The 19,298-nt window shown below is 41.3% G+C and overlaps 1 protein-coding gene across 3 annotated transcripts in view; it reads right to left on the bottom strand.

Moving 5' to 3' along the window:
• Pcsk5 (proprotein convertase subtilisin/kexin type 5) overlaps positions 1–19,298 on the bottom strand; it is a 448,718-nt gene that overhangs the window by 43,235 nt on the left and 386,185 nt on the right. For 2 of the 3 annotated variants that reach the window (XM_015492940.2, XM_048806924.1), the window contains 6 exons: positions 15,342–15,384; positions 12,402–12,538; positions 11,128–11,328; positions 6,209–6,289; positions 2,739–2,822; positions 760–955 (listed from right to left, as the gene is read on the bottom strand). In XM_015492940.2, the coding sequence (XP_015348426.1) occupies positions 760–955; positions 2,739–2,822; positions 6,209–6,289; positions 11,128–11,328; positions 12,402–12,538; positions 15,342–15,384 (742 nt within the window). The remainder of the gene's footprint in view (positions 1–759; positions 956–2,738; positions 2,823–6,208; positions 6,290–11,127; positions 11,329–12,401; positions 12,539–15,341; positions 15,385–19,298) is intronic. The other variant, XM_048806923.1, reaches the window with a different exon arrangement.

Raw genomic sequence — 19,298 nt, 5'->3', positions numbered from 1 at the left:
TTTGGTAGTACTAGGGATTGGACCCTAGTACTACCAGGAGTGCTCAATAACTGAGCTACAACCCCAGCCCTTTCTATTTATTTTTAAAAATTTTTAGACAGGCTCTCGCTAAATGGCTGAGGGTCTCATTAAGTTGCCCAGGCTGGTTTCAAACTTTAGGTCCCCTGCCTTAGCCTCCCAAGTATCTGGGGTAATAGGTGGGTGCCACTGTGCCAGGCTCAAGTTCATGTACTTTAAAATTTAAGAGACTTATATAAGAGCATTGCTTCTGTGGGGAAGAGAAAAAACTGACAACACTTGATCATTTATACCAGGTGGGAGAAGATTGGTCATGCACCACATAGAGATGTTTTGGTCAATGGCAGGCCTCATATATGATGGCATATGCCATAGAGTCTCCATGTGCGGTAGGTTCTACTATCTAGGTTTGTGTAAGTGCCTGCTTTCGTGTCTGCACCACAACGAAATGGCTTAATGATGTGTTTCTCCAACATATCCCCATTGTTATGCAATGCATGATACATACCTGTATTTTGAAAAAGTTAAAATACACGCACAGAATAGTTATGGGGAGAAAGGAGCATCTGGCTTTCCATGAGTTTCAGCACTGGGGCCAACAGTGATGTCAGTCAGTGAAGGCCATTTATGTGGGCACTCTCACCAGGGAAAGGGAGAGCTCTTTGGTGAACAGGAAGGAACTACCCTAAGGTTTTGTGGAGAATGGCACAAGCAGGAAGTAAAAGAAAGAGGGAAACTTACTCTGGGCAGCTGGAGTAGCACCTGCCTTCGTGGAGGAAGAGAGGGCGTTCTGGCTGAGACTGGCACTTTTTGCAGAGATCAGCTCCGGAGCAAAAGGCACAATCCTCTGTACAGTTCTCACAGCTGCCACTCTTGACTGAGGGCCAAGTGCCTTCGGGACAGGAGGAAACACAGGCATGCTCCAACAGATAGGCACCTAGGAATCCAGGGAAGAGGGCAGAGAAGAGTGATCAGAGAAGAGTGTATTTGTCCTAGCAGTGCACTCACCAAGGAGAGAACTGACACCCAAGTGGCTTTTTTTAATCTTTCCAAAGCCCAAGTATTTGGAACATTTATTTCAAGTTTTCCAAAATACTTAGGTGATGCTAAATCCTCTAAGATGAGTTAAATGTTTAGGAAAAAAATTAACTGAAGGAGGCTTTTGCTGTTTCTTTTACTTTTCTGGGACATTAGAGGTCACTGCAGGGCTTCCCTCTGCCCAGCTGATCAGCCTCGCTGATCTCTTCCAGGTGTGAGGCAGCCACACTTGCACAACTCGATGAGGCCTCCTCTTTTGCCTCCCCCATTCCATCCTGCAGGGACACGAGCACAGAGGCAGTCCCTCCAATTACTTCCCCTTTTAATGGATGATCCATCTATTTATTTATGTTTAATTGAAAAATTAACCCAGATATTATTATTAAAAAAAAATTAAAAATCACTCTCAATTCTAAAATTCTAAGAAGTTTCTTCCAGTTTTTTTGGATGCACACTTTCATATCTTCTGTGGTTGTAGTTCTGACACATTTATTATTTTAACTTCTGCATCATGTTTCACTACAGTAGTTCCCACTTAACCACAGTTTTACCATCCAAAGCCTCAGTTACTTCAAGCTAACTGAGGTCCAAAATATTAAATGGAAAATTCCAGAAATAAAAAAATTATAAATACTAAATAACTTTGTGACAGCATATTGTTAAAAATTTTCAGATTTTAACAACATAGTTACTGTTTTTAATCCCTTACTATGTCTGATTTATAAAATAAATAGGAATGTATATATAGGAAAAAACATGGTATATACTGGGTTCAGCACTATCCACAGTGTCAGGTGCCCATTGGGAATTTTGGAGTATATTCTCTGAGGATAAGTGGAGACTACTGTATTAACACTCACATTCCAACATGGCCTTAGGAATGATCACTTTAATGGCAGTATAACATTCTTTTTGTTAATGTACCATGTAAATAAAATAGCCTTCTAGTTCAGTTATGTTATTCATAATATTTTTACAGAGAATGAAGTTAATAATTTTTTGAACTAGTATGTAGACGTCCATGTTCTTCCCTCCACCATCACTAAATTCAATATCATTAACGAAGAACAGTGGCAGTCATTCTTTTTTCCCCACAGTACTGGCGATTGAACCCAGGGGTGTTCTACCACTGAGCAACATCCTCAGCCCTTTTCACTTTTTATCTTGAGACAGAGTCTTGCTATGTTGCCCAGCTGGCCTCGAACTTGAATGATCCTCCTGCTTCAGCCTCCCTAATCACTGGGATTACAGATATTTTCCACCATGCCCAGTTAGATAATGCATTTTAAGAGGATGGAGTACCCATAGCCATTAGTAAATTCTGTGGGGCAAAGTCAACCAATAACTTCATTGTGCTTTGGGATTAGAAAACATTTTCTCTGGGCTGGAGATATAGCTCAGTTTGAAGACTACTTGCCTAGCATGCATAAGGCCCAGGGCTCAATTTCCAGCATCCACCCCCCTCCCCCCCCCCAAAAATAAATAAATAAATATTTTTTTCCTCTTTGAAAGCCAGTTTTGATTATTGGGCCCTTGTGTGTTTGCATAGTAGCTACTAAGATGGGAACTTGGGATGGGATTAGATCAAAGTCCTACAAACCTCTATACACAAAGATGCCAACATAAAGGAGTGACAGTGAATTGGCTTGGCCACTGCCACTATTGCCGTGCTCCACACTAACCTTTTGGACATGAAGTGCATAGAGTTGCAGATCCATTGCAGGTTTTACAAGAAGAGTGACAAGGCTCATATTTTCTCAAAACGTCTGTAGGGAAAGAAACAAGTGAGGCTTCTCCTTTGAACAGGCTCATAGTTTTACAGTGTTAGAAAAGACCTTCTGGGAAACCTAGTTTCCCTTCCAGTCCAAAATAAATCTCTTTGATTTTACATGAGCTGACTGTTGGTGCCTGTCACGTGCCATTATGTAGACTTTCAATTTTTTTTTCCTCTTACTCCTTCATTGGCAACTGATTATGGACACTTTCTTTGCAACCTTACTGTGACAGAGAATGTAGGATCTTATAGGATTCTCCACTATTTCTTTCATATATTTAAAATATGGGGAAGTATTTGCCTGTGTGTATGCACTCATGAGTGAGCCTGCAAATCTAAGGTGATCACTCCTCCCAAGAGTCTTAATTGACCCCATCTCATCACTCCAAGGTGATCACCATGAATTCACTGTGTCTCTCATGGAAAACTATGTTTTCTTTTTCTTTTCTTTCCTTTTTTTTTTTGAAAAGCAGATTTCATTATTGGTCAATATTTGGGTCCTTGTGTTATTCAGAGTAGCCACCATAGAATGCAGCCTAAATTTATCTCATTTTAAATTTGTCCCAAATTATTATTAAACGTCAAAATCTTGTTGGTCAGGTTTTCTGAAGGCTGTCCAAGGTCGACACACCATTAACTTCACAAATACTCCAGATGTCCTGCTTTCCCTTTCCCTCCTAGAGCATCCAATGGGTAGACTTTTCCAGGAAGTCACCTCAGCAACTCCATGGGACAATTTCATAGACACCCAGAGCAGCCTAACTGATATTATTCAATCAATGCATACTGTGATCTTGGCTAAAGCTCAGGAATCAGTCTAACTCACCCAGGGGAAAGTTGGGAAAAAAAATTCTAACTTAGAACAGGTGACCTGAGTGATCTCTACTCTTGATCAAGTGTTAGCATTTTATAGTTCCCCTCTACCACCTCCTCCTCGCTTCCTTTCTTCCTCTGTCTCTCTTCCTGGGAATCAGGCTGTTTTGGCTCTGGTCACACCTGCCTTCAGATCCCAGCTGTGCCTCTTGCGGGTAGGGTAACCATGGATACAGTAATCAAACTCTCAGAGTCCTACTTTCCATGTCTCTAAAATGAGATAAAATGGCTCCTCCCTTATAGGATTGTTGTAAAAACTGAATGAGACAGCGTGTGTGAAGGGCTGAACACAGTGGCTCAGAGTGGTAGTTCCCAGGTTTCCTTTCCTCCCTCCCAGTTTTCACTGTTCCACCCTGTTTCTGAAGCTCCTTTTACTTCCCTCTCCTTCTCCTCTGATTTCATCCCCAGAGTGGCACCAGAAGGTGTGGCTTGATGTCTAGGATTGTGTTTATGATTGAGACAGAATCAGATTTCCCAGCCTCACACAGCAGAAGAGGAAGTGAGGGAGAAAAGCGGGGCAGACCCCACAAGGAACCAGGAAGAGAAAGGAGCAGCCGCAAAGTCAGACTTCAGGTGTCTGAGGTCTAGAAAGCTGGCCTGCAGCCTAGACTGTAGAATGAATCAGTCTCTCAGTGAGCAGAGAGTCACTGGAGGTGTCAAGAGATGTGCAGAAAACCTAAAGAAGGATAAGGACACAGTGTACACCAAGAAAATAAGAAGCAGAAGTCACCGAGACATGTTTAGCAAAGAAATTTAAGAGGGAAAAATATAATCAAATGAGTTTAGTGATAAATTTTTGGTATCATTTTTGATACCAGTATAAAAGTGGATTCTGTAAATAATTATACGGGTATGTCTATGGGAAGAAAGAATTTTCGGGCTCTGGTTTGTCTTTAGAACCCTGCAAGGGGTCCACAAGGGGACCCCCTGGTCAGTTCCTGAGTGGTAATGATTTATGTCTGGGGGCAGGCGGGCAAAGCATGTTTCCTCCATATTGCAGAATAAAGCCCTGCTTCCTGGAAAAAGAAAAAAAAAAAAGCTGCTGAGCTTCATTATAGAAGATATCAGGGTCCAATGTAATAATATGTGGATATAGATGTAGATATGAATATAGATAGATATAGATATAACTATAGACAGACATGAAGATGTAGATGTAAATATGCATGTACTAATATACACACATAAGTAATATATACATATACAATACATATATATACATATACACAGACACACAAGTACATATATATGTAAATGATTGCCTAAGCTGACATACTGAGTGGCAGGTTTTCTTCTTAATTTGGACAGATAACTTTCCCTAATTTTCCAATATATTCCACTATAGGGGTGTGTACCCTGCCCCTTGGGGAGGATCTGCTAAAAGCTTAATTAGCCCATGCAGAGCCACATTTGCCATGGGACTGTCACAAAAGAGGTCCCACATAGCTCTCAACAGGACCAGTTCTGTCCCTGAAGGACTCTTCACCAGACAATATCACTCAGCCTATGAAAGAAGTTGCAGAAAGATGAGTCAAGAGGGTTTGAGACATGTTGTTCAATGATAGCCCAGAATGCTCATCAGATAGGGAGTGCCCTTAAAGTCTTCACTGTCATGTGTCCAGATCACAGGCTGATTTTTTTGGTGTTCTCATTTTTATGCTAAGACAGTATATTTAAAAAGATATAAATTTCAATATTTTTCGTATTTGTGTAAAATTTAATGTCTGTCCACACATACAGTTGTATTTATAATTACATATATTCACATTCTAGCAATTTGATATTTTACTGCATCAAGTTGATATGGAATTCTGCAGTGTCCCCATGTGCCCACCAGAGGGGACTCTGAACAAGCAGTTCACAGCAATTAGGCAGCAAAATCATTCCCAGCTAGAGTTATCATAAAAAATTGGTGACTTAATCTAAATAATTTTGACCTTGATCATATTTTCCCTTTTTATCCCTCTCCAGAAATTCTAGACTGGACAGGACTTAATAAAGGAAAAGAAAGAAGAAAAAATTTCTCTTTGACCAAAAAGTATGGTACTCATCTTTCAGAAGTGACTATAGCTAAACTATATAAAGACAGGACTTATTTATTTTATTTTATTTTTATTAAATAAGCTATAATCACCTTGTTCATGAGAGAGGGAAGTCATGTCCTGTGAAATCTCCCTCCCAACCCCTTCTGCAACCTTTTAAATACCAACAGTGTCTATTCATACAGTTGGTCACCTTGCCTCTCTTTCTTTAAACTTAAAATATTTCAGAGAGCATTCTTTCTTGGTACAAAAAAGCCTCCTCATTCTTCCTGATCTCTCCATAGCATTCCCCCATATGGACATATTTTTTTTTCCAGCATTCGCTATCCCAGTCCCTTGGCTCTTCCTTTCTCTCTCAGAACTTCTGCATCCCACTCCCCTGGCCTCCCAGCTTCTGGGTTGGCTTTTGCCCAACCTCTTTTGTCTCTCCTCTGTCTGTTTCTCCTCCCTATTTCCCTGTTACCTCTTTTGATTTGAACCTTCCACCTTCGTCGCTCTTGCAGCAGGCTCTTCACCAAAGATGGATTTGCAGTGGGCACAGCTTCTTTTTTATTAAAAAAAATAAAGTGCTTTTTAATGCAAATGAAGGAGATAAACTTCACCTATAGCCCCACTGCCCAGAAATGTCTGCTGGATACACTTTGGTGCTTCGATTTCCCATCTTTATATGGAATGTGTGAGTGTAATTACATATACGTTTAGATGTGTGATGATTTACATCTTCTGGGTATTTAATACTGACACTGTGCATTGCGTTTAACATTATAAATCTTATAGGTATTTTCTCTTGTCATTAAAATTCTTTTAAATATCATTGGGGGGCATGAATATTTATTTGTATGAACTGTCATTTATTTATTTATTTTTTGCTGCATTTTTAGATTGGTGCCCTATTTGTGTTGTTGTTGTTGTTGCTGTGGTTATCTTAAATAAAGCTGCTATGAACATCATAGTGAGGTGCATGCTTGGTTACTTAAGGACTTCTGCCTGGCATATAGGCATCTTGATCATCATTTGCTGCCTTCTTTCTGTGACTACTGTTCCCAGAATTGTATTATTCTTTAGACTCCCAAATTGCTTTCTTTTATGAGCTAAGTGATGCTGCTTTGAAAGTGAATTTGTGCTTTCAAGCATTAGGGAATAGACTAACTTTTAAAATGTCATGTATGTTCTGGAAGATTCATATGTATTCTGTCATTTAATTCTTAAAATGACTGGGTGAAGGGGCTTCATGCTCTCATTTTATAGATGAGGAAACTGAGGCTCGGAGAGGATGAGTCACTTGCTTAAGGTCACACTGCTAGGAAATAACAGAGCCAGGATTTGAATTCAGGTCTGCCTAACTCTGGAGTTGTTGTTGTTGTTAGTTTGCTGCTGGAGATTGAATCCAGGGCTTTGGGTATGCTAGGCAAGCACTGTACCACTAACCTGCAACCCCAGCCCCTAGGTCTGCCTGACTATAAAGCCCATCTCTCTAGAGAGGTTTTTCAATAATTAATTTAAATATTAATGTAGTTTGAGAGAGGCCAAAGCAATGGTGTGCTGGGTAAACAGCTCTCTAGAAAACAATAAGCTTGATTTATTTTGTGGCCAATTTCTATGGGTAAATACTCCCAACATGTAGATTTCAAGCTGTCAATGGATTAACAATATACTTAGGAAATTTCTGGATGTTTCATGATCAGTATAAGCCAATGAAAGTGGTTTCTTTATACCCATGGGCCACATGTTCAATTACTTACCAGTGACATGTGTTTTCTGCACACAGCATTCTGGTTGGTTAAATTAAAACTGGTGTCCTCCTTTGTAAGTTAAGTGAGGCACTACCTGTATACATAAGGTCTTTCTAAAGTCAGATTTCTATGGTATCTTAAAGTGTGCTAAGTTTCAGTTACTGTAATGCAACACATTGCCCCACAATTGATCTTGATTTTCCCCCCATGTGAGCTTGGGCTTTCAGTATTTGTGACTGACTCTGGAATTCCAGTCTTTCCCCAAGCTTAGGAATTAAGATCAAGACAGGCTAGTGATAAACTGTTAGGATGTGGTCAAAGATAAAAAGTTAATTCACCATGTCTGCACTTTGTAGATTAGGCTCTCATCAGAATATGTAATTAGAGCCAGCTACAACATGGTTTTCATCAATGATGGAAGTAGGTGGGTAGGGAAATTTTCGGGAATTACTCCTAGGACTTCCCAGCATAACCAGGGTGGGGGACCCACTTAAGAAAATCCAAATGCTTTAACAGTAACAGAGGGATGGCTTTAGGAAACCATCTGAGGCCACCATCTTCTTTCGAAGCCAGGGGTCTGCTGCACTTGAACATTTCTACCAGCACTGGTTTTGTGTGATGCCTAAGTCACTGCTGAAGCCATTCACAGCCTGTTTAAGACTGGTTTTATTCCTGCCATTTAGGGACACTTGACTAAATAATCTTCACAATGCATTAGTGAGTGAATCAGAGGGTCTGGGGATGATTTGTGGGTGTGCAGTGACATTGATGGCTTGAACAGAGTAGAACAGCCATCTTTGGAGATTCTTTGATCTTGGTTCGAGGACTTGCCAGTCATAAATTAAATATATGGAGCATTTTCATCCTTGAACTAGGGTCCAATCTCTCCCTGCTCTTTTGGTACTTGACAAAGAATAATGTCTCTCTCCTCACTGCTGATCTCATTCTGGTTAGTTGTGGTATTAACAAAGGAGTTCAGGGAATTCCAGTTGGATTTTTATTTCAGGGTATTTTCTCAGCACACAGTGACCTGTGCTCATGGAGTAGGTTGTGATCTTTGGATGTGAACATGATCTTATTGTTTCCACTGGGGAGCAGCGTGGGAGAAGGAATGAACTGAAGTTCATGCTACCTTATCTTTCCTACCTGAATGTAAACAAATATATTTAAACAAAAACTAGTAAAAATCTTGGTACCACCTAGGCAGCTCCAGTCTCTCACAAACACTCTGTAATTCGTCTGGGCTTCCTCTAAATTGACCCAGAATGACTGCAATCTGCTTTCCATCATCTGAAAGGTGTGGCTAATTAGTACTCGATCTCTCTGGAAGCCTCTACTCTCCTGTTACACTCTTGCCCTTGTTTTTTAAGAAGACGGCAGGAGAAAGATGTAGACATTGGCTCAAATACTCCCAAGGCTTCATGGTATGAGTTTCCCATTTACTATCCATTTCAGTGCTTAAACTACGCTGGGGAAGCTGAGCTGTGGCCTTACCTTGCTTAGTGAATAATTTTTTTTCCCTCTTTGTTAATGCTCTGCATGTCTCATTTCATAGATCATAGAAATGGAAAAGTGCAGCTATGTCATTGACTTTATAGCTTTTGTCCAGCCATGAGAAACATTCTCAACTGCTTCCCGAATCCCTTATTAGTGTGAAACCCCCAAATGGAATAAATCCTTCCTCTCTTCAAAAACATTACATTGTGATGGCAGAAAAAGTAGAGGGGTGGGTGTGGTGCTTTGACAAAGGGGAACAATCAAAGTCTGATTTTTGCTTGCAAAATGCGTAGTCCAGTTGAAGAGACGTGTAATCATTTGGGGAATCAAGTCCGCTCTGACTCTTGGCTCCCCGGACCTTTTCATCATCTGGACGCCAGATAAAATACAGATGTTCTTAGCGAGAAACACAGCACCAGACTATTTCCCTCTTGGCTTGCGCTGCCTCTTAAATGCCTGAATGCCAGACAAACTCGTTTTCAGCATTTTGGTTCAGCTATAATTCACGGAAGATATCCCAATCTGGATTGAATAATTTTCTCCCAGCTCTGTCTCTGAAATCGGCCCCGTGTGCTCTGCGGCCTTTGGCTGCTGGGTTTGGGATGTTCTCTTCCTTTAAGTCACATGTGCAAAACTGTCATAGCAGACTGCAGCCATGGACAGGCTCCCTCTGAAACCAGCACGAGACCTCTCTCTTGTCCCCTTTGAAGCTTCATCCTGTGCGGCCTCATTGAGCCGCCATTGCCTGTGCACTGTGGTGGCCCCTCACCAGATCTTTGCCTCCAAATCAAAGGGACAGCACCTCTTGTTTTCACCAGTATTGCTGCATAGAATGTCAGTCTGATTTTTCCAGCAGGAAGATAATTTTTTGTTTTTGTTTTTGTTTTTTTAACCACCTTGAACACACAGAGGTCTCTGAAGGCATGCAATTTCCTTACAAGGAAGTCTATAATGAAGGCATAAATGTGAGGAGGCCAATTCTAAAGATTCAGGGAGGAATACATAGTGGCAAGTCTTTGGTATTCAAGTCCAAGCTCCCACAGTCTTCTTCCCTGCTCCCTGTGCCCCTCGCTTTCCCCATCTACAATTGGGGAGGGCGACTTTTAAAAGGTGAGCACTAATGATGGCAGATTCTTTTCCTTGTTTGCTTTTTGATTTTTTTCCCCCATACTGGGGATTGAACCCAGGGGCACTCCATCACTGAGCAATAGTCCCAGCCCTTTTTATTTGTTTAATTTTAAAATTTTGAGATAGGGCTTCACTAAGTTGCCCAGGCTGGCCTCAGACTTGCAATCTTCCTGCCTCAGGAATTACAGGCCTGTGAAACCAGGCCAAGTTTGTCCTGATAGGACTCATGCCTTCCCCATCCCCTCCCCCTTTCTCTCTCTTCCTTCTTCCTTCCTTCCTTTCCTCCTCCTTCTTCTCCCTCCTCCTCCTCCTACTTCTCCTCCTTTTCCCTCATCTTCCTCTTCCTCCTGCTCTCCTTCTCCTTCTCCTCTCCTTAACTCCTGAGCTCAAGTGATGTTCCTATTTCCTGGTATTTCCTGGAGTAGCTAGGACTACAGGTGCATGCCAATAAGCCCAGTTGATTAATGACAAATTTTAATTCCTACAGCAAGATCATATGTTTTAGTCTAAGTTCCAGTATGTTAGGTTTAACTGGCAAAGTTTCCAATGGGTGAAGGTTTCCTTTAGCATGATGTAAAGATAAATGTGACAGAAGCCATTCTGAAAATTTATTGTTTTTCTTATATTGTTGCGGATCAAACCCAGGATTTGCACCTTCTGGGCAAGTGCTCTATCACTGAACCACACCTCCAACCCCTATTCTGAAAAGCTAAGAAAATGGTCATTTCCCTTTGTGACTTTCTTTACAGGTTCTTGGGTCTTCTTCACCCAGGTGGAAACTTTAAGACCGGACCGTTCATAAATTGGACCTTGGGCTCCCCCTGCCGGCCAAATGCCAATCACCGTTTCCTACCCTCTCCCACTGCAAGCGACCTGAGACCTGGGAAACCCGCTCCAGTTTCACGCTACTCTCATTTCTCTGCACAGCCTTCCTCTCTTGGATAACTCAGAAATAGGGGTTAAAGAGGAAGGGGTACAGCGTAGGTGGCTAGGCCCCTGCGATTTCTCTTTGGGAGGCACATACCGTTCCAGAACTTGCCTTCCACCTGGTTGTTGGCGGGCCAGACGCACGTGCCGCGCCGCAGCTGCTGTCCTTCCCCGCACCTGCTGCATTCATCATCGCCAACGCCGGTGCAGGCTTCACAGGATGGGTGGCAGGGCTCGCATTCACCTGTTCCCTGGTCTCCATAAAAGCCAGGACCACATTCCCTCACACAGCTACCACCTTCGTAAGAACATGAGGAGGACAGTTGGAAGACTCACAGGACTTATGAAGGTGGGGCGCTTGCCGGCCTAGCTTGAAGCACTAGGTGAGGCCAAGTTATAAAGCGATTCTCAGGAACATTTTTTTTTTTTTTAATGTCGTACCTGGAATTGAACCCAGGGAAGCTTAAGCACCAACTCACATCCCCAGCCCCTTTTTAATATTTTATTTAAAGACAGGGTCTTGCTAAGTTGCTTGGGACCTCACTAAGTTGCTGAGGCTGACTTTGAACTTGGGATCCTCCTGCCTCAGCCTTCCCAGCTGCTAGATTGACAGGCTTGCACCACCACTCCTGGCTCAGAAACATTTTTTTTTAATTGCACTTGATTTTAAAGAAACTAAGATGGCTTTAGCATATTTTAATCAAAGAATGTATTTTAATAATATGACACTAAGTCCTTTTTCTACTGCGAATTTAAAGTGGCCATCGGCTTAAAGGGTTAGGAGCTTTGAATGAACACCACAACATTCTTGATATCTTGAAACACTACAAAGAAAATTAATCTCTGTTGAGATAACCATGGAATTCATTGTGGACTATCTGCCTCACTCCCTCTCCCCAAATATTTGAAAACACTGGGCTATTCGTTCTTCAGTTGGAAGACTCACAGTATATTTCTTTCCCAACTATCCATTTCCATCAAGTCAATGAATTTAAGATAAAGGATCTTGTTCAACTCTTAATGGGTACAGGAATGTATAATATGGATTAATTATCAAGAAAAGCATCATGGTTCTAAATATTCCAGGTGACTTCAATGCCAAAACTTTCATCTTTAGGTCCCCTCTCCCCTTTCCTACCCAACTCACTCTTGTTTCCATCAGCTTGGAGAGTTGAGATGAATTAGTGAAATATGAACTGTGCATTAGAAATAAATGCAGAAGGAAGTACTAATGTTTGTTTTCAAATCAAATTAAAATTCCTTCTTGGACCAGCATATGAGGACTCTCAAACCCATCACAGGAGTGCTCCTATTGCACTGCCTGGGTAGAGCTGCAGAGCTCTCTTTGTATGATGCCATATTTTTACTTACCCAAGAGAAAGAAGCCCTCTTCACACCAGTAACACTCATTCTGGTCACAGTTGCCACAGTTAGTATCACATGCTTTGCATTCCAATTCTTCACTGTAGGTCTTCTCAGGACAGGTTTTATAACAATGGTGCTCAAACCTAGGGGAAGAGGATGTAGTTTCTTCCATGACATGTGCTGATATTTTTCTTTTAATTGCCACAATTTAATCTCCTCATACATTTCTATGCAGCATTTTTTTTTCAGTGTCTCAAATAAGCATTTTATTTTATGCAGCATTTGTAACAGAAGTAGATAATTGGATTTCAGGGGAGGAAACTGGATTTCTTGGTGTGATTTTCCCTGTCAAACCAATTCACTACCTACTTCTGGACTTCTGAGGGCTATGTCAGGGCATCTGAGAGGAGGCTGGGGAGAAGGAATGGGGTACTGATGTTTGTTTATGTAGTATGTTCACGTATCAAGTCATTTGAATTGTTGCACAAATCCCATATAGTAAATATTACTTATTTTAAATTTCTAGATAAGGGAACTAGAAGTTCTAGAAGTTCAAGATCTGGTGCTCAAAATCTAGTTAAAGTTGGGACCAGGATTTTAATCAAAGTCTGTGTGAACAGATAGCTTATGTGATTTACCAGGCAGCAGTTGGCACTTAAAAGACCTGAGACAGCTCAGTGTTGAGCTCAAGTAGTTTACCAGAATGTCTGTAACTAGATTATTAAGAACAGTGATTATTAATAACTTCATCTTATACACACATATATAATATACATGTGTGTATATATGCATATATGAATTTTTACATATATTATCTATTATTTTCATTGTACAGCAAAATGTTGTAATTCCGACTCTACTGAATTGTGGAAGGAATTTGAAGGAAGAGTAGAATGAAGTTGAGTCTTGTCCTTTGGTGAATATCAAAGCATCATCAGGAAGCCTTTGCATTTCTTCCTTAGCCATTTCTAATGTACTACATCTCTTCAGCTTTATTCACAAGTACTAAATATTCTCAAAGTTTATAAATGTGTGTTTCTTGAAATGAATATGTGTGTTTTAGCTTGGTGGTATTAGAGCATGTTATTTCAGTGCACTTCTTTCTTGAAGTGTTTTATGAACCATGCTCATTAGTGAGCCAGTGACACTGACAAGGCTGGCTCCCAAGTTTCACAGATAACACTCCAGGTTGGGGAGGTGACAGGTGCAGGTGGTGGTGGTGAGGTGCATTCAGGTATCAAAATGCAGAAGTAGGCAGGGTAGTGTGAGATTGGAGTGATGGGGAGTGATAAGAAGGACTGGGAATTCCTTGCCCACTGCTGCATGTCCCTATGTTTTCTAACTTTAAGTCTAAGCTTTCCTTGTCCAGTTCTTCAAAGAACATTTTGTGTCCCCACCATGTGACCTCACCAGGGAACACTTGCATTTCTGCCATTCATTCTGCTTCGGGATCCTGTGGAAAGCCATATGCTGCCTAAATGTCGACTACGAACATGCTGACCATTTACATTCTGCTCATTAAATGTCATCTGGTCTATCTTATAATAGTCAAACCTGAGGCCTCTTCTGCACCCCTCTTTCCCTGTTTAAATGAAACAATAATTTAAATCAGTGGGTCAGAGGTGCAGAGACCCTGACAATGTAGAGGAAACGTCATTCTGGAAATGTTGGATTAAAACCACACCACTAAGAATAGGCTGAGTATCTCTAACGCAAAATTCCAAGAGGCAGAACACGCCCAGCTTCATAGCTTCTTGAGCATGGAAGAAAATTTCACACCATGAAACTTTGTCTCATGCACAAAATTATTAAACATACTACATAAAATTACCTTCAGGCTATGCGTATAAGGTGTATATGAAACATAATGAATTCTGTGTTCGAATTTGATATTCCAAAATCTGGAAAATAATCTGAAATATGAAACACTCTGATCCCAAATTTTAGTTAAAGGATACTTAGTAAAATGAGAAAGTTAACTCATCTTTTAAAACTATGTTTCAGTTGTTGTCCCATTATCTTCACTCCTTTCACCATCTCCTGACCTACAACCGCAATTGGAGTTCCTAGAATCTGGTGAACCCACAGGCAATGTGGTAACAGAAGAAAGTGACCCACCAATGCTGAGATGACCTGATAGAGCCTGGCCACTAGCTTGGGTGTAATATGAGATGACCCAGCACCTCCCTGAGCTTCCCTTTTTCTCAGAGATAAACATTGATCCAGTGTCCCTGATGATCTTTATGAAGGATGCATAGAAGGAATGGACAGGAGGGTTTATATACCACACAACTCCTCCAGTGAGGGATAGACTGTGGGCCTGGCATCAGCCTGGGCCTTCCTGCCCCTTTCGTCTCTTTCCTTTTCTTGATTTGTCTTTCAGGAGAGGCAACAATATAAACTGGAAGGGAGACTAAGATAGGAAAGGAGGTGACATAGAAACACACTATCTTCGTTTTTGTAGGTTTTGATTAAAGAACATTGAGGTTGATGATTTTCTGTGTTTCGTTTAAATGAGTGTTCTGCGTCTCTCATTACACATGGGATGATACAGAGCTAAGACGGAACCTGGTTTCCCCTGGAGCATTCAACTCCAGTTAGGGACAGGGTCTTCATGCAGACGTTTGGAAACAGCCTCCTTGGGGTTGGTATATGCTTAAGGTCTGTCCATAAACAGCAAGGTCTGAATCTTGGTCACCCATGGCGAGATTCCTAGACACCAGTGTCGGGCTGGATGACATCCAGAAAAAGAAGGCCTCCTTTTGAGTCAAGAAAGCAGCTGGGCTTTTATTGCTAAATCCAAGAATTGCTCATTAATAGCCCACAGGACAGAGTTGCTTCAGGCTTCAGGGCCTCTGTGCTTTAATCACTGGATTTAGGATTAAGTCAGTAATGCTGAAACTGCAGAAAAGTTAGTGTCATGAAAAAAAAGAAGGCCAGACTTACATGTAATACCCTGCAGCACATGAGGTACAGGTTCCTGGATCATCTGGAAAAAAAATTATAATAATGAAAAATTACCATCAACCGCATTTTTGTTATTGGAAAAAATGAATTTTGGAAATGTGGTGGTGTGAGATAAATAATCTTCTGGTATGGTTTTATGAACAGCATTGTCCAGAAATGATATTTGAACAGATTGCACCATTTCTAATGAGTAACAAGAAGTACACTAGGAATTATCTCTATCAAAGTAATAAAATAAGAGTTCTCATAAACACTTGGCCTGACTTTCAAGGAGGAATAGGGCCAAGCTACTGGGTCTTCAAATTAGATCAACCCCCATCCACATTCAGAATCTTCTGGCCATGGGGCTGGGTGTGTAGATGAGTGGTAGAGTTCTTGCCTAGCATGTGTGAGGCACTGGGTTTGATTTCCAGCACTGAAAAACAACAACAACAACAAAAAAAAACCTTCATGCCCCTGTTGGGGTAACAGCATCAGTCATATCTACCCAAAAATCCAAATAAGGATTACAAGCGTCTGACCCAGAACTGTGGGTTTCCCATGAATTTCCCTAAATGCCTGCCAATAGGAGGGAGTGTCATTTGAGAAGGTCCTTTGAAATTGGGACAGTTATTTTTCCCAAATACAAGCACTCACTTTGTGTTCTGCGCTTGACAACCTTCTAAAGAAACTGTCCTGTTCTCATTAAGTGTAATGACTCAATGTGTCCCTGTTGGCTTGGAGAAGGGTTCACTCTTGCAGCTCTCAGGGGACTTAAAAGAGAGAGACAGGATTTTGAGAATCACCATCTCAGTCTGTCTGCCCATCCCCAACATTGTCACTCTCAGATCTGATTATTAAGGAAATCCTGTCACTTTCTCTGGTCCCCTGTTTTTTTTTTTTTTCTATGATCTGGCCTCACCCTAGTCCTGCTCTTTCCATTGTAATAGGAGATGAACACCAACTGCTCCTTAAACCATTCCTCTTGGTATGTGGAGATTTCACATCACATTTAACTTTAAACTAATAAAACTAAGTCTTTGGAACTTCACACATACTCTCTAATCTTGTCTGGTCTGTGTCCTGGTTTTCTCAAATCCTGCCCTTTTGGGGGAGGTGTAGAGAGTGGTTCACCCAGTCTTTAGTCACACACTCATCTTGGATCAACCTCAGAATGCTGCAAGATGTCACTACTGCCTACTGTACATGTATCACGCTCAAAATTATAGTGAGAAGATTGCTAAGAGAGGCTCTGCCACTTTAAGCAGGTATCCTTAGAACCTTCTGGAAATAGCCTAGTGATGGAAAGGGCACTGGCCTGGGGATTGGACACATGTTTCTAGTTTGAAGTTTTAACTCAGACTAACTGTCTCACAAGCATGCTTAAATACCACTCTTATTTCTTAGGACGTGGTTTCTGCAGGTGTAAAATAGCTCATTGGACAAGAAGTTTGTTAAGTCTCTCTGACAGTCAAAGATTCCAAAATTCAGTCTAACAGGAGTTAGGAAACTATGGCCCACCCTGGAACTGAATGCAGCTTTGGACATTCATTTATGATGTATGATGTATGAATGCTTTCATGGTATAGCATCAGAACTGCATGGTTGCAACAAAGACCTGAAATATCTACTATTTGCCACTTCACAGAAAAAGCTTGCTGACTTTGTCAAGCTCACCTGTTAGGTGACACCTGCCATGGTTGACTTACCAGACGGATGGTCCCAGAGCTCCTCTTAGGCAGAGAACTATCTATATTTAGGAAAATACCTTGTTAAGTTACTTGGGGTAGAAATTTAGTTAGAAGGGTTGAACAAGAGCCAAGACAACCAAGGTGATACAAAGGCCCTTCAACAGGAGGCCATGATTTTTGTTCTTGGGAAGAAAATGGATTTTAATGTCTGTGTCAACATGGTTCATAACAAGGTGACTAAAATAGGACAGTGAAATGAACCAAAAACCAGGGTAATTAAGTAGAACCAAGAAGCTGAAGGTACTCATGAGAAAGAAAAGCTCCCTGACATTCTTAGAAATCTGGGAGGGCTTTACGCTTCTGCCATCTGTGGATTGATGATGTGAATCCATTTTAAGGGTGTACAGAGGTTCTAATGAACACCAGGCTCCACAGGGCTGGTTCATTTCCCACCCTGAGCCTATTTTTGCATCTATATTCTTTTCAGTTCTTCTTCTAAGTAACTTGCTGCTGCTCAGCTTGCATTTGGGCAGCTTACTTTTCTCTTTTTCTCTGCCTGTCCCTGATGAACATATTCGGCTCTGACAGTTTTGCTAATTTGGCAAAGGCTGGGGAAATTCTAATCCTGTTCTCTAATGTTCTGGTCATCCCTCCCATCTAGGAACTTAATGAGCTTGCTCTCTGCTCCTTTAAGCAGGTCACTGATGAAAATGTTAAACAGAACCAAGACTCAGAAATGTGCATACCAATGTAATCTTGAGTTCAGGGACTTTTCCAGCCCGGTTGCACAGTGAATTTGGTACCTTAACAACAGTTTGCATATATGAATTATGCATAGGAGAGGAGCTGTGTCTTCTAACAGCTAACGGATGCCCATTAGTTTTTCTCATTATTACCAGTTGTTCTAAAGAATGAGAATTATTTAAAAAAATTTTTTTTCTACCCCAGAAGATCTACAAGTCAGACATAAGCTAAATGGATTTAGCTTGACCACTGAGAGGCAGCTGTTATGGGATTAAGGAAGATGGTAACAATCCCAAACCTAGAAGTTGACTCTGAGTCAACTTGGCATATGGATGGTAAGGAGAGGGGCTTAAGGAGAAAGACAAATTTTCCTGGCTTCTAGTATGTGTGAGGGGGTGGGGAGGGGAAAAGGGCATATAAACAAGCTAGATTTGTTAACTGTCTTGGAAGGTGTTATCCAAAGTCGGATGTTTAAATAGCTCTGGTTATTTGATCTTGTTGAATCTTTGGGTTGAGAGAGCATATTTTGATCGGTCAGAATTTAGAGAGCCTCACACATTTGGAAAAAAGCCTTCTGGAACAGTTGTTGGCCTGCAGCTGCCACATCTCTGCTAAGAAGGATGTGTCGGCAGATGCCTTTCAAGAGTGGGGTACAGTCTTCTGTTCTTCAGAAAACTCATTCCTATCATGTACTTTTTATGAGACAGGGGCAAGGTGGGCAGGATTACAGTGTCCACTCTTGAGAGCTTTACATCATCTTCTGTGTCACCTTTCCACTGTGTCCTTAGGGATCAGTAGTATGGAAACTGAGCTCACTGTCCCCAAAGACACATCCACTCCAGCTCTCAACTTCACCTTCAGCAGTCAACTTATACTCTGCCATTTTATTTTGTTCTTAGTGGTCCCCATAGCCTTCACCAATGAATCTGGATGAACCAGGGCCACAGAGGAGTTATGTGCATGTTACCTATACAGTGTAATGGAAGGGGGATATTTTAAATTTGAGATTGAATGAAACAGTTTAAAATGTTCAGAAAAGGATTTATTTTTATAGTTTACATAAACTTTGGGTCCTGCAATGAAAGATACTTACAAGGGAAAATTCCTCTAACTTGCTTTTTATAATTTTATTGTTCTTGCATGTTTATTTCTCATTTAGGAAAGACAGAAGAAACTCAGTTTCTTAATAGCCTTTTCTCTCACCAGGCATGGTGGGGCACACCTAAAATCCCAGTGTCTCAGGAGGCTGAAGCGGGAGGATTGCGTGTTCAAAGCCAGCCTCAGCAACTTAGTAAGGCCCTAAGCACCTCAATGAGACCCTGTTTTAAAACAAAACATAGGACTGGGAAGATGGCGGCGAGGGGAGTGCATTACCCCCGTGTGCTGCTTCACTGTGTGGGAGTATGACAAGTCAGGACGGCTAAAGGATATCTTGTTAGGAATTTCCAGCAATAGTGGGGTGCTCCGGAACCTGGAGGAAGGATTTCCATCGCACGAGGATCGGCTATGGGGACTCAAACGC

This window comes from Marmota marmota, unplaced genomic scaffold (genome assembly GCF_001458135.2).
Source record: "Marmota marmota marmota unplaced genomic scaffold, marMar, whole genome shotgun sequence".
NCBI lineage: Eukaryota > Metazoa > Chordata > Mammalia > Rodentia > Sciuridae > Marmota > Marmota marmota.
This window is presented reverse-complemented; position numbering and strand designations above follow the sequence as displayed.